The sequence below is a fragment of the Podarcis raffonei genome, chromosome 12 (genome assembly GCF_027172205.1).
Source record: "Podarcis raffonei isolate rPodRaf1 chromosome 12, rPodRaf1.pri, whole genome shotgun sequence".
Taxonomy (NCBI): Eukaryota; Metazoa; Chordata; class Lepidosauria; order Squamata; family Lacertidae; genus Podarcis; species Podarcis raffonei.
The window spans coordinates 41,743,712-41,758,011 of record NC_070613.1 but is presented as its reverse complement, the minus strand read 5'-3'; the positions used below and the strand labels follow the sequence as shown (position 1 = coordinate 41,758,011).

The window sequence follows — 14,300 nt, the reverse complement described above, 5'->3', positions numbered from 1 at the left end:
TTCCGAGTGTTGTTTTTTTCCAAGAGTGTTCATGCATGCAGATTAAGGACCACATTTCCCATAGTGCTGCAACAGAGGACATATGGTGGAATAATACTGTAAGGCCCCCTAGTGACATTTTTATCAGCAGAAAAGCCCAGCCATGCTGTAAAATCCAAACACATGGCCATTTTTAAATTTTATTTATTTTTATTTTTCATCCAAATTGATCCCCTTTGGTGGGGTTTTTTTGCAGCAATCTGCTGCATCTCCGACTAAGAAAATAGAACAAGACATTTGTGGAGAGACTGATATAGTTGCAGAGGGGTGAGGACCCACACTTTTTTGTTCCTCAATTCTGTTTAACCTATTGAACACAATTTCTATTTTGGTTTGGTTGGGAGAGGCCTGAGCCACTGAAATGAATGCAGACCTCCTATCAGCCTATCAGGGGGGTCTCAAGAAACCCTCATTTGTTCTTGACCGCTTTGGAGTACAAAAGGACAGTTTGCAAGCGCAAAGCAGATGGGCCGGATTAAACAGGCAGCTCACGAATTTGGGAGGTGACTACCTTATCAAAAGCAACAGCACACTATTTTTTGTTCAACAGGGAGCAAAACATTCCGTGCAGATTTCTATGCCAAATAAAGCTTATGAAACATACCATCTTTGCTCATGAAAATACCTCAGAAATTTAAAATGAGGGAACTGTCCAATTAATTATTATCATCATTATTATTTCTACATGGCAAATTCATGTTAAAATCTATGTGGTGTGCAGAATCTGGGTTAAACCAAAAATAAGTTATCAATATGGTATGGTACTACTATATTATCCAATATAATATGAAGACTGGCCTTGGAATACAAAGCAATCCCCATCAGGGAAAATGTGTTCATTTCTCTTGATAGTCCTAGCAGGAATGAGCAGACTTTTTTCTGCATGACAGAGATTTACAACTCACTCTTCACTTTCCTCTTGCATGTCCTCTAAGAACCTTGTGGTTCTTCTACTCTCGGTAGGCCTCTGTTTTAATGATTCCCACTCTGCTATCATTGATAATTTCAAAATCTTTAGATTTTTGTTTTATTAAATGGATTTATTTATTTTTTGCCCCATTACCTGGTATGTGGCTCCTTCCTGCACTCACGCATAGCACTACACAACCTGGATCATACCAACAAAAAAAGAAAGAAAGGCTTTTGGTATGAACAAGCTTCTGCTTCACTGCATGGGGTTGCATTAAATACTTCCTGGTCCCTTCCAGATCAATTAACTTCTGTGATTCCGACAGCCCACCAGACCCCTCCAGTCTTCATTACACACATCTCTTACCGTAGTGTATTTGCCCAGCTGGCAGAGAGAAGGGAAGGTTTCCTGGTGAGATTTTCGGATTTTCTCTGTGAGGTCATCCAACTCTGCCGTCATTTCGTAATTCTCCATAAACTCTTGCTTTAAAGGCTCCTTCTTCTTTTTGTTCCTGTCATTTCTGACAGCTGGGAGGGGGGCAAGAAGGGAGGCAGTTCAAGTATGACACACTAACCAAAGTCCAACAGCTCTTGGATACAGCAGCAAACAAGCAAAACATGAGAATACCAAAACACCACTAAGGAGCAATAAAATACAACAGGGATATAGGAAGCTGTCTTCTAAGATAACTGGTCCTTCTAGCTCAGGATCATCTAAACCAGGGTGGCTAACCTGCGCCCATCCAGGTGTTGTTGGACTACAACTCCCATCAGCCCCCAGGCAGCATGGCCAATGGTGAGGGCTGATGGGAACTGGAGTCTCACAAAGCCAAGCCTTATGAGGAACGGTTGAAGGAGCTGGGTATGTTTAGGCTGGAAAAGAGGAGATATGGTAGCCATCTTCAAATATCTCAAGGGCTGTCACATGGAAGAGGGAACAAGCTTGTTTTCTCCTGCTCTGGAGGGTAGGACTCGGACCAATGGCTTCAAAGGACCAAAGGAGATTCCGACTAAACATCAGGAAAAACTTTCTGACAGTAAGAGCTGTTCGACAGCGGGACGGTCTCACTCGGGAGGTTGTGGACTCTCCTTCCTTGGAGGTTTTTAAGCAGAGGTTGGATGGCCATCTGCCATGGATGCTTTAGGTAAGATTCCTGCATTGTAGGGGGCTGATGACCCTTGAGGTTCCTTCCAACCATAACACTGTATGATTCTAAGGTCTAGAGAACCACAGGTTAGCCACTCTCAGTCTATGCAAACTGGCCATGGCTCAACAGGATTGCAGGCAGGAGTCTTTACCCAGGTCTACCTAGAGATGCTGGGAATTTGATCTGGGATCGTTTGCACACAAAGTATGAGTTCTACCATTGAGCTGAAGCCTCCTACCCCACAACCCCCAGTAATAATAATAATAATAATAATAATAATAATAATAATAATAATACCCTTCGTAGTAAATTAACCCAGACTGACATTTTATGGTAAGGCTGTTCCTAATACAGTGCAAGGATCTCTCTTCAGTTATTTATAGGCAAACTGCGTGCAACGACATGTGATATTACAATATTCATCATTGGCACTGCCCATGGAATTTGTGCTCTAAACAAAGGTGTTTGTACCTCTGAGTCGCCTCCTCTTGGAAAATGCATTTCAATATGTTTTGCTGTAATTTCCATTTCTATATAGGATCATGCCGCTTGGTGACCAATTATCACTAGATTAACACCGAGATACCAAACTTAGTAGTACCACAGGGACAAAAACATTCTAAGTATGGAGTGGATTGAAATTGTGGTTAGGGTAATATATGCATGGGCTGAGGCACTCTGGGGGATAAACTAAATTAACCAGGTGAGCTCTAAAGGGAATAGCGCTACATCTACACTCTGATGGAGGACTAAGCCTACCGTTAATATAATGCAGGCCCCAATGGAATCAGTATACGGAGTCAGTTGCCCATAATCCACAAGAAGCCCAAAATGTGATGTCATTGAATGACCACTGGGCCAAATCATGACTGCCTTGCAATAAGTTACCTATGCCATCTTAAACAGTGACAACAAGGCTAAACTACAAACTTGGTTTGCTTGTATAGTCGATGAGAGGAGTGTAAATGGAAAATTAAGAACCAAGGGTGGTGAAAATGTTGGACCAGGACTTCATTGGTATTTGGCTGCCCCACTTTGTTAATGGCTATTCTCCTGCTGCCCTTAAAATTGTTTTCTGTGAATCCTTTGGAACTCATTTTATGGACTGTGTAGTACGGAGACAGGCTCAAATCCACCTGTCCCTTTTTCTCCCTCTAGGAATAGGTAACCAGTTCACCCACAGAGAGATTCCAGCCCACACCATCTGAAAAGACCTTCCTCAGAGGGACGTGAACCGTATGGCAAAATAAAGCCAGGACTGCAGCCAAGCCCATCACCCAATAGCAGAAAAGAAACACAGAAACACACACACACACAAAGCAATTCCCATCTGAATCATCTGGTCCCTGGGAGTTCTTGGCAGCAGCTCACAAGATTGCCCTAAATAAGGTGTTTGTGTTCTACAAGCTGTTCCAAGCTATTGAGCTAAGTAGCTGCTGAGACCTTATGTTTAGCAAATGTGTCAATCAGCACACAGAAATATATGCAAATGGAGCTCTATGGCAAGAGGCCTGCTGCTCCTTGCAGTGGGAGAGGAGTTTACATAACAAGGAAGCAGGGCAATTCTACTGCCTTGGCGCAACGCTGCGTTTGCTACGCTTGACCGTCAGCAGCTAGCTAGCTGTTGTCCACCCTGCACTCTGGAAAGGCACAGGAGCCGCGTTAGAACAAAGGTGGCAACCCCATAGGCCACTGCTGCTGTTTTGGGAGGTCAAACATATGTCCTGTGTGTCTGAAGTAACAGGTGGGAAACATCATTTTCAGGTGGCGTGAGTTAGATTTGTGTTCTGAAGCAGTACGGGGAACCTGAGTTGATGGAAAGGGAGGTGAAATATTACACTGACAGCTAACACATCCCTCCAGGTGTCCCTATTTTCCAGGGACAGTCCCGGATTTGCAGAAGCCATCCCATTTTCTGATGTGATCCCAGAATGTCCCGCTTTTCCTTAAGATGTCCCTATTTTCATCGGAGAAATGTTGGAGGGTATGGAGTTATTTGACCCTCGAGCCATCTGAAGGTAGGCCTGTATACAGAACGTTTTTAATGTTTAATGCTTTATTATGTTTTTATATATGTTGGAAGTTGTCTAGAGCGGCTGAGACAACACAGTCAGATTGGTGGGGTAAAAATAGAATGATGATGATGATGATGATGATAGATGCCCTTATTTTCATCAGAGAAATGTTGGAGGGTATGAGCTAAAACACCCTTTAAGTCATGCCTTTTAATGTACCGGTAATTATGCTATCAAAAAAGCCCCACCCTTTAATGTCAGGCACACTTAAAGCTGCTATCCTGCAAACACTTACTTGGGAGTAAGCCCCGCTGATCTAAATGGGGCATACATTTGAGTAGAAATGCATAAAATCTGCACTGTAAGGCAGTCAGTCCGATGAAGTGATAATTTAGCACCTTGCGCAATTTATTGAAAATGGTGAGGTGCAATTTTGAAGGGTGTAAAGAACTTCTGGACGAAGAAAGCAATACACATACTCAGTGATATTGCTATTTCAACGTAAAAGTCAATGGCAAGACTCTTCTACAGGCCAGGGAATTAAATAAACATACAAAAATCAGTAAATTCCAAGCTAGTGTTCCCAGAGTGACTGTAACTGCCGTGCTGTGCAAATACAGAATATGTGATTATGCTGTATATTGTATTTTATATAAGTTATATCTTCCCAAAGCTAGTTATCTCTGCACAAATCCCAAGTGCAAGATCATGGGCTTTAATGAAGTCACACCAACTATGAATCTAACTATTGTATTTAACATGCCTGGAGTAATGTTGATATAAGAATTCGTTATAGCCATTAAATACTTAGGACTCAAGTGCTGCAGTATTTCATCGTTCCACTGAGTGTGTTGAATGGGAGGCAGAATGCTTTGGAGAGCCAGGCTATTAAAGGGGAAACACTGGCACATATTTACACACCGGGTGTATATAGCAGCACTCACACATGTTTACATTTTATAATGTATCTATACCTACGTGCAGGGCCAGCCCAAGAGATTTTGGCACCTGAGGCAAACCACAAAACCATGTCCCCCTGTCAGGTAGAGAGGAGTGAGTGAAGAACAGTGGGAAGAAACAAATCAACTTTACCCAATGGTTGAAGTGGGAACCAAAGGCTGCCACCGGGGGAAAGGGGTTGCTTTGAATCCCACCAGATGGGTGTAGACCCTAGGGCACAAGACAACAGTCCACACCATTTTCTTCCTGGGAGGAGACCAGCAACGCCTCCTAATCACCAAGAGACTTCTGTAGAGGCGGCATGGGGGTAATGACCGCTCCCCACATCAAATCAAAAACCAAGCCTTTTGCATGGTTGAGCGCAGCACCAAGGATCCCAGTGCGGCTCCCAGTAGTACGGGCTGGCTCCGCCCTCCCCGGCTGGATACCTGGAGGGCTCCGCCTACCTCAGCCAATCGCCCAATCCCGCCTGGGGAGGCGTTGCCAGGGGATCGGCCAGGTAGGGGGAGGGACCGCCCTGCCAAGACAACAGAAGGTGGATCTTACCTGCAAAGCGTGAGTTGGCTCCAGACCTTCTCCCACCCTACCCTCCCTCAGTCAAGCCTTCTTTTGCAGGTTAACCTCTTCTCCACAGGTATGCGGGCACTGCTATGTCATGGTCACTGTTGAAGGGCCGAAAAGGAATTTTCCTGCATTGGCAGGTTTTGCCTTTCCCAAAGCAAAACGTCACAACTTTGGCGGTTTCAGGCCTTGGGTGGAATACTTTAGTCTATCTTCCTAAATGGGGGGGGGGGGCATGAAGCGGTGACTCACGCCGCCCTTGCAGCGGTGATCCCAGAGTTCCCTGTTAAAGGGGTATTGAGGGGAGGCACTGGCCATACGCCAAGAGGTCATTGCTCTCACCTCCAATGGCAGCGAAACGGGGGGGGGGGGGGCTCTGCTTGAACATATGTTCTCCAGAGCCAGCCCAATCCCCACATTTTCTGGATAACTCTGATGTCTCCCAGATCCCCGGCTGGGGACTGGGAAGGATAAACGCCCAATGCCTGAGCCAAGGTCTCCCTACATCTGAAACTCAATAAAGTTGTGGCCAATAAAGGGGCAGGGGCAAATCTGTTCTCCAAGGAGTGTGCTGCAGCTGTTACTGCCACTGCCGCAGGAGCAGCGGGTGATGAGTTGCTTGGAGTATGGATCTTTGCTGCCCCTGTAGATCCGACACCTGAGGCAGTTGCCACACCTTGCCTCATGGGTTGGTCGGCACTGCCTAATGGCAGGCAACTGCCTAAATCTAAAAATGCAATAGTAGGGTCATCACATACAGTGGTACCTCCAGTTGCGGACGGGATCCATTCTGGATCTCCATTCGGATCCAGAGTTTTTTGCAACTGGAGGGACCATTTCTGTGCATGCGTGCGCGGCGGTAGAGCGATTCTGCACATGCGGTGAAACCTGGAAAACTACTTCCAGGTTTGCCGCGTACGTATTCCGAAGGATACGTAACCGGAGGTGAATGTAAGTAGAGGTACCACTGTACTTGGTTTTGCATTCAAAGCAAGCATCACTCATTCAATCATTCACTGAGAGTACTTTTATCCCACTCTTCCATTGTAAAAGCCACGCTCAGGGTGGTTTACCGTATACTGAAAAAGCCAAGCAGTTGAACAATTTTTTAAAAAGCATATTAGTTTTCTTAATACAGAGAAACAGCATCAGTCAATGTCCCCAATTCACCCACATCTCCCTAAAATTAACACTCAGCAACAAGTGACTAAGAAAATTTATTATTAAATGATTAGTGAATAAACAAACAGGCCAACCTTTTCATCACCAGCCAGCATCCACAACATGTTGTTCAACCACATGTACATTCCTACAACTGCATACCCAAGCAAATTATGTATCAATAATTTTTTTCCACAGGATTAGATTAGCATATAATATAGCCATAAAACAAGGGTTTAGTTGAGCAAAATTCCATTGCTTCGCAGGTCAAATGCCTGCTGAACAAAAATATCTCAACCAGGCAGCAGCAGAATTCCAAAAGAGGTGGCTGAAAAAACCTCGTCTGGCAGGGAATTCCACCACTTATGGCACTGCCAGAGAGAAGGACTACTCTTGCATCCCAACTAGTTGCACCTTCTCCCCTGGTGGGATGTGAAGAATAAGCTACAGGCCTTATTGAGCAGGCAGGCTCATATGGGAGATGGTCCATTAAGTATCCTTCGTCCAAGCCATTTATCATACTACAGTGGAACCTCGGTTTTCAAATGTAATTTGTTCTGGAAGAACGTTCTATTTGCGAAATGTTCGAAAACCGAAAATGAAAGGAATGCCCTCTCATCAGATGTCAAGGAAATAAACAACTCTCTGACTTTCAGAAGACATCTGAAGGAAGCTGTTTAGGGAAGTTTTTATTGGTTTATGCTGAATTTGCCTTAAGGGGGGGGGAAAGATTAAGATGATCAGCTTGGGCTTAGTGCCAGAATCTGGTAATAGCTGTACATTTCATTTATGATTTACAGACTACCTTCACTACTGGAAAGGAAACTTCCAAGCAGGAGTTTATAGAATGTGAGAGCAGGCAGAAGGAAGGAAGGAACATCCTTTCCTTCTCCCGGGTTCTTCTGAAGAAACAAGTTTATGCTTTCACTCTTGGTGCCAAAATGGCGGCACTGGAAGGGAAAGGGGGGTGGGGTGACAACCTCAGAACCTATCCTTCTGGGAGCATAAAGGAGGGTGCTCTCTCTCACCCACAGAGGGAGGCTTGTCAAGGAGCCCAGTCTGCAAGGGAGAGTACCTCTTCAAACAGTCTCTTGTTTCGGTTAAGACATTAGTCAAGAATGTGGTACACAAAATAATCATGTGCAGGACTGCATGGTATTTGGCTGAGGTGAAGACGAATAACTTCTAGGTTTAAAATTCATCATGGGCACACACACACACACACACACACACACACACACATCACATGCAAATAGTGCCACAGATTTAATGAAGGGTGTAAGATGCCTGACAAAAATTATTGGGATTATTATTATTATTATTATTATTATTATTATTATTATTATTAAGGAAAACCAGGTGACACTAACTGATACATACACAAGGCACCCACAAAGATAAGGCTAATATGCACAGTTTTAAAACACAAACATTCTAACTGAATTTTCACACTGATACATTTAGAATTTAATATACACTGAATATATCTAGGGGCTTGATACATTCAGATATATAGGAGGCTTCCTACATCACAATTTCAACGATGTTTGAAATGAGATGTAATAGAGTACTGTATAAATATTCAGTACATGCAGACATGTATTAAAGTAAAGCACATTGCAAAAAATACAATATAATAAAATATATTGTGTAGTCTCCAGCACTATCTGAACCAGCTTCCAAAAATGTGAAGAGAGCTTTCTTTTTTTCTCTTTCCCCTCACCCCAAGCCTCCTGCAGCCCTTGAAATCTGTTCCACTAGTGAACAGACACCTTTTCCAGTTATGCATTGAGTTATTCTACAGATGCAAATCAAAATTAAGGTACTGGAAACTGGTACACTGTTGGTTTTCTCTAGGTGCAGATATGAGGCAAAGCCCTCAATGCTTTCACACTTAAAGGCATTTATTTAGTAGATTTGTCCTTGCTAATTTTTAGCATCCTCTCACAGTAGGAAAGAAGGCAGTAAGCTTTGGAGGAAACCAAAATGCTTTAAAGGACTCGGACAACGCATGAGCCATGTGTACATCACAATTTCTAGACCCTGCCAACAACACAGAGAGACTGAATTCTGTCTGGTTTCCATGTACTTTTCATTCATTACATAATTCTTGCTATATTGCTATAAACTTGATCTATTATAACCTTCAGTACTGTACATTAAATGACATTGAAAATTAGATTATTCTGATTATTAGAGAAGTGAAAAAGGTACTAAACATCTGTAAGCCTCATAATCAATCACTGTATCCATCCGAGTGCAATAAAAATCAATCAGGAGCTAGTGCATTTAAATCTAATTTTTTAAGCATGACATTTCCCTCCAAGTTTCTTTCTTTAAATGTCACCCTTTTCTAGTACAATGATTGATTCTATCCCCAGGGACAGCCCGTGAACACGAGCAGTTTCATCTACTTTGTGGAACAGATATTTACCCCCTAAATATAAAAAAATAACAGTGAGCACTACATTTTCCTTAAGCAAAGAGATATTAGTACTAATTGCTAGATGCTGAATTATCAGGTACAAGTGGTGAAAATACACCCTGGTCATTTTCACTGTCAACATTATGTGTATTTTTATAGACAACAGATTAATGCATCACAGTGCAGGTTTTCTCCTAGAGGAATAGAGGCAGTCATTCAAAATAAAAGCTTATGTGGATTTTTAAGCAAGGAGTGGAATAATTAAGGTAAAGTGAACAATGAATTGCCATTATTAGGCTGCTATTAGGCAGAAGACACACCCATAATTAGGGATACATGAAGTTTTCCATTTCAGTTTCTCATTTGTCAAATCAAAAGTTCAAATAAAATAAAAAAAAATTCCACATCAGTTTGTGAGTTAGTTAGTTGGGGTTTTTTTAAGTCCTCATGAAAATTCACCAGTGTTAACTGCATATAGGTTTGTATGCAATTCTGCCTAAAATAGTCTGGAATACTATCATTGCAAAGAGTACCCAAATTCAAAACTGTCATCTAAGAGCAAAGTCCCAATGCTTAGTCCAGGCATAAGCAAACTCGGCCCTCCAGATGTTTTCAAGGCTACAGTTCCCATCAACCCTAACCACTGGTCCTGTTAGCTAGAGATGATGGGAGTTGTAGTCCCAAAACATCTGGAGGGCCGAGTTTGTCTATGCCTGGCATAGTCCCAACAAAGGCTTGGGCTCTCTTTTATTAAAGTCAATATTCCTGATGCATAGAGATTCCCAGTTTTGCCCACCTCACAGGTGAGAACATGGAAACCTCTGCAGATCCAAAACTCTGCCTATCTTTTGGAGACGCTTGATTATGGCACAATTCCTTAATGTGGGATGAGGTCTGATATTTTGATGGGAAGTGCTCACACACGTTAGAATATATACATGCATGATCTTTTCTGCCCAGTCTACAAAAAGAACGACAGCTGCCTTGAAACAACAACAACCATTTGGGCTGCAATCCTACACCTGCATGTTTACCTGGGTGCTAAGTCCCTTTAAACTCCATGGCGCTTACATCTGAGTAGACATGTATAGGCTTTGACTGTTAATGTTTCCATTGAGAAATCTGAAAAATCCCAAGTATTTAAACTCTGAGACAGAGGCCACGAGAATGTCATTAGTAAGTTGTCTCATCTGATTCCAGCTGCTCAAATGCCCTTTGGAGCTACCTTTTGAAGCCAATGCCCTTTGGACCTATGGTTTTGAAATCTGGAACAGCAATTTCCATGGACAGTGGATTACAGGAATAAATAGCCAGATTTGAACTTCTTAGCATACATCACTCAAAGGTTGGTCATCTAAGAATGTATGAATATTACATTAATGCTCCCTAAAAGTCAGGAGAAAGCTTCCTAATTTGGAGAAATGAAGGTTTCCAGAGATCAGCAGATCAGTTTACTGGATTTTTGAAATGAGAAAGCATTGATAGTAACTGAGTGCACTGCCTGATATCAACACTGTTGATAATAATTAGCTTAATTTTACATGCTCAACCTTGTTTAGGTAGGCTTGGATAAAGTACAGCCATACCTTGAAAGTCGAACAGCTTAGTTCTCAAACATTTTGGCTCCCTAACATCGCAAACCCGGAAGTGACTGTTCCATTTTGCAAACTATTTTTGGAAATAGAACGTCTGACGGGGCTTCCAGGGCTTCCAATTGGCTGCTGGAGCTTCCTGCAGCCAATCAGATGCCGCGCTTTGGTTTTTGAACGTTTTGGAAGTCGAACGGACTTCTGGAACGGATTCCATTTGATTTCCAAGGTACAACTGTACTTCATAACATTTAGCACTGGGATGGATGGAACAGTCTGTTTTTGCTCTATATCAGTTTCATACAAAAGGCTGTTTTGTCCCATTTCCACATTAATTTCCACATTAATTTTTTTTAAAAAACCCCCACAGAAATGTTGTTTGAGCAAGTAAAAAGGTAAAGGATCCCTGACAGTTAAGTCCAGTTGCGAACGACTCTGGGGTTGCAGCGCTCATCTCACTTTACTGGCCAAGGGAGCTGACGTTTGTCCACAGACAGTTTTTCCAGGTCATGTGGGCAGCATGACTGAGCCACTTCTGGCAAAACCAGAGCAGCGCACGGAAATGTCGTTTACCTTCCTGCCGGAGCGGTCCCTATTTATCTACTTGCACTTTGACGCGCTTTCGAACTGCTAGGTTGGCAGGAGCAGGGACCGAACAACGGGAGCTCACCCCGTCAAACCACTGACCTTCCGATCGGCAAGCCCTAGGCTCAGTGGTTTAGACCACAGCGCCACCTGCGTCCCTGTTTGAGCAAGTACAGGATTTCAAAATTTGGAGAAATGCATGATCCAAAGTAAAATTATGTTCCAACCCATTCATTAGGTGCAGATCAGTTACTTCAAATCAGAATTCAAGCATTCCTAATGCAACCTACAATTCTTTTTAAAAAAATGAAATAAAATATATTAAACAACAGATGTTCTTATTTCAAACACATTGAATGTTCTTATTTCAAACACATCATTCTTATTTCAAACAACTGATGCAAACAGTCAAATAATAGAAAGTGGAGAATTACTCTCATTCCTTGAACTTACAGAAGTGTTACTTCTGAGAATATCAGACATACCCTGCCTTCATGAAAAGGAGGCCCATTGCATTCAATAACCAATCGCTTTGTCCTTGAACTTTTGCTGTGCACTTGGAGATGGAGTGACATATAACAGGCTCTGAAGCAATGTGCTGTTTGTGATGTCCATGCAATAAAGAACATGTCATCTCCTCTCAAGTTGTTCTTATGAAATGATGCAATGTAATGGCTTAGACTGTGAGCTTTAAACAAGGAAGTTGCTGGTTCAAATCTCATACTATGATTCAGGGGATGCTCTTATGATAGCCACAATCATTCAGTTTTCTGTTTATAATTAACTTAATTATTGTAGTGCATACGTAGGGGGTATGCATTTCAAAATGATCACAAGAATGCAGAAGAATTGTCACTGTAAGCATGAGAATACTGAACATTTTGCAGAGATTCACTTACTAATTTGATTTGGGCTAATCTGTTTTTCTAAATGTTAGTAATTTGGTTCCCTAAGGACTCATGGTCTAGGATGGATGGAATCTGTGGTCTTCCAAATGTTGGACTATGGTTGCTATTATCCCTGATCATAATCCACAGGGGTGCGAACCTGAATAAAGTATTCAATAATCGCTCACAAGATACAGTACACATACATTTGAATGGCAATGCCCATCAACTTTTGGGGAAGGGCATTCTCTCAAATATTTTATTTGGGACCTCAGCCCCTAGAAGCTGGCTCCTGTGATTGACCATGGTGGATGTGTCTGATGGGACTTGTAGTGCAACAATAACTGAAGGACCACAGTTACCACCCCTAGTCTAAGACAACTGAATGGTTTGACAGACAAGAGTCAAGGGAAATGAAAATGACATTGTTAATTGTAAACATTAAAGATAAAGGTAAATGGACCCCTGACCATTAGGTCCAGTCGTGACCGACTCTGGGGTTGCGGCACTCATCTCACTTTATTGGCCGAGGGAGCCGGCGTACAGCTTCCGGGTCATGTGGCCAGCATGACTGAGCCACTTCTGGCGAACCAGAGCAGCGCACGGAAACGCCACTTACCTTCCCGCCGGAGCGGTACCTATTTATCTACTTGCACTTTGACATGCTTTCGAACTGCTAGGTTGGCAGGAGCAGGGACCGAGCAGCGGGAGCTCACCCCGTCGTGGGGATTCGAACCGCCGACCTTCTGATCAGCAAGTCCTAGGCTCTGTGGTTTAACTCACAGCGCCACCCGCATCCCAATTTTAAACATAGTGTAAAACAATAGTTTCAGTCGGGATTGTGCATTATAGATCACTACAACTGCTAGGAAGTCCATCTTTCCAAAGGTGGAATGTTTATTAGAAATCCAATTTTTAGCAATCTGAAGCTGTGTACACACCATACATTTAAAGTACAGTGGTACCTCAGGTTACGAATAGTCCTGCTTACAAACGCTTTGGGTTACGAACTCTACAAACCCAGAAGTAGGTGTCCCGGGCTGCGAACTTTGCCCCAGGATACGAACACAATCTGCTTCCGGGGCTGCGGGAGGCCTATGTAGGGAATGCGTACCTCGGGTTAAGAATGCTTCAGGTTAAGAACGGACTTCCAGAACGAATTAAGTTCGTAACCCGAGGTAACACTGTACATGGTTCCCCCCCCCAAAAAACCTTGAGAACTGCAGTTCACCCCTAAGAAAGCTACAATTACAAACTACAGCTCTCATATGTATGGTGTGTACAAAGCCTAGATGTTTTCAGTTGTCCCAGCCCTAACTTTGCAAATAGTGTGCTGTGAATAATGAAGATTTGACCACCTTTATCAATACAGCACATTTTATTTCTTGCACTTGTAAACCAGCTGCTCTAGAAACACCCTTTCTTGACATCAACATTTGTAGAACTTGATAACTTCAACACTCCTACACCAATTTAACTTGGTTCAATAGAAAGAAAAAGATTTTCCTACTTTGTCCTATGAAACATGCAATCTCCAATCTATTTTGCTTCAGTGATATTTTATAATACTTCTTCCCCCATCCCATCTACATCCCATCAATAGATACTATTAATGCCTGCAAATATCTGCAGAAAATCTTAGCAACCTGATACCAAAATTGCTCTACGCCAATGGTTTATGATTTAAAACCTGTTCAAATGTGCTTCCACCCCCCAGCTGATTCAGCTGTGATCCTAAGGAATATCTCAAGCTACTTATTATCACACTGGTTTAAAAGCTGCAGTTTGCAACATATGGTCCAGACTCTCCAAAATTCTCATTTGATCTACTGATAATCTTCTCACTTTCACTTTCTGCTATACTGTTTTAAGTGAAATGGTTTTAAGAGTTACAAAGGCTGATCTAATTTACTGATCAAAACAAGTGGCAAAGGAGATGTGGTGGGGAACAGTTGCTTCTGGAAACAATGCATTTTTCAAAAGGAGAGTGGTATTTTTTGTTGTTGTTGATTTAAATTCAA

General features: G+C 42.5%; 1 protein-coding gene across 7 annotated transcripts in view; it reads right to left on the bottom strand.

Moving 5' to 3' along the window:
- The window catches only part of RARB (retinoic acid receptor beta), a 347,370-nt gene that overhangs the window by 16,030 nt on the left and 317,040 nt on the right, over nucleotides 1–14,300 (bottom strand). For all 7 annotated transcript variants that reach the window (XM_053410538.1, XM_053410536.1, XM_053410537.1 and 4 more), the window contains one exon: nucleotides 1,316–1,476. In XM_053410538.1, the coding sequence (XP_053266513.1) occupies nucleotides 1,316–1,476 (161 nt within the window). The remainder of the gene's footprint in view (nucleotides 1–1,315; nucleotides 1,477–14,300) is intronic.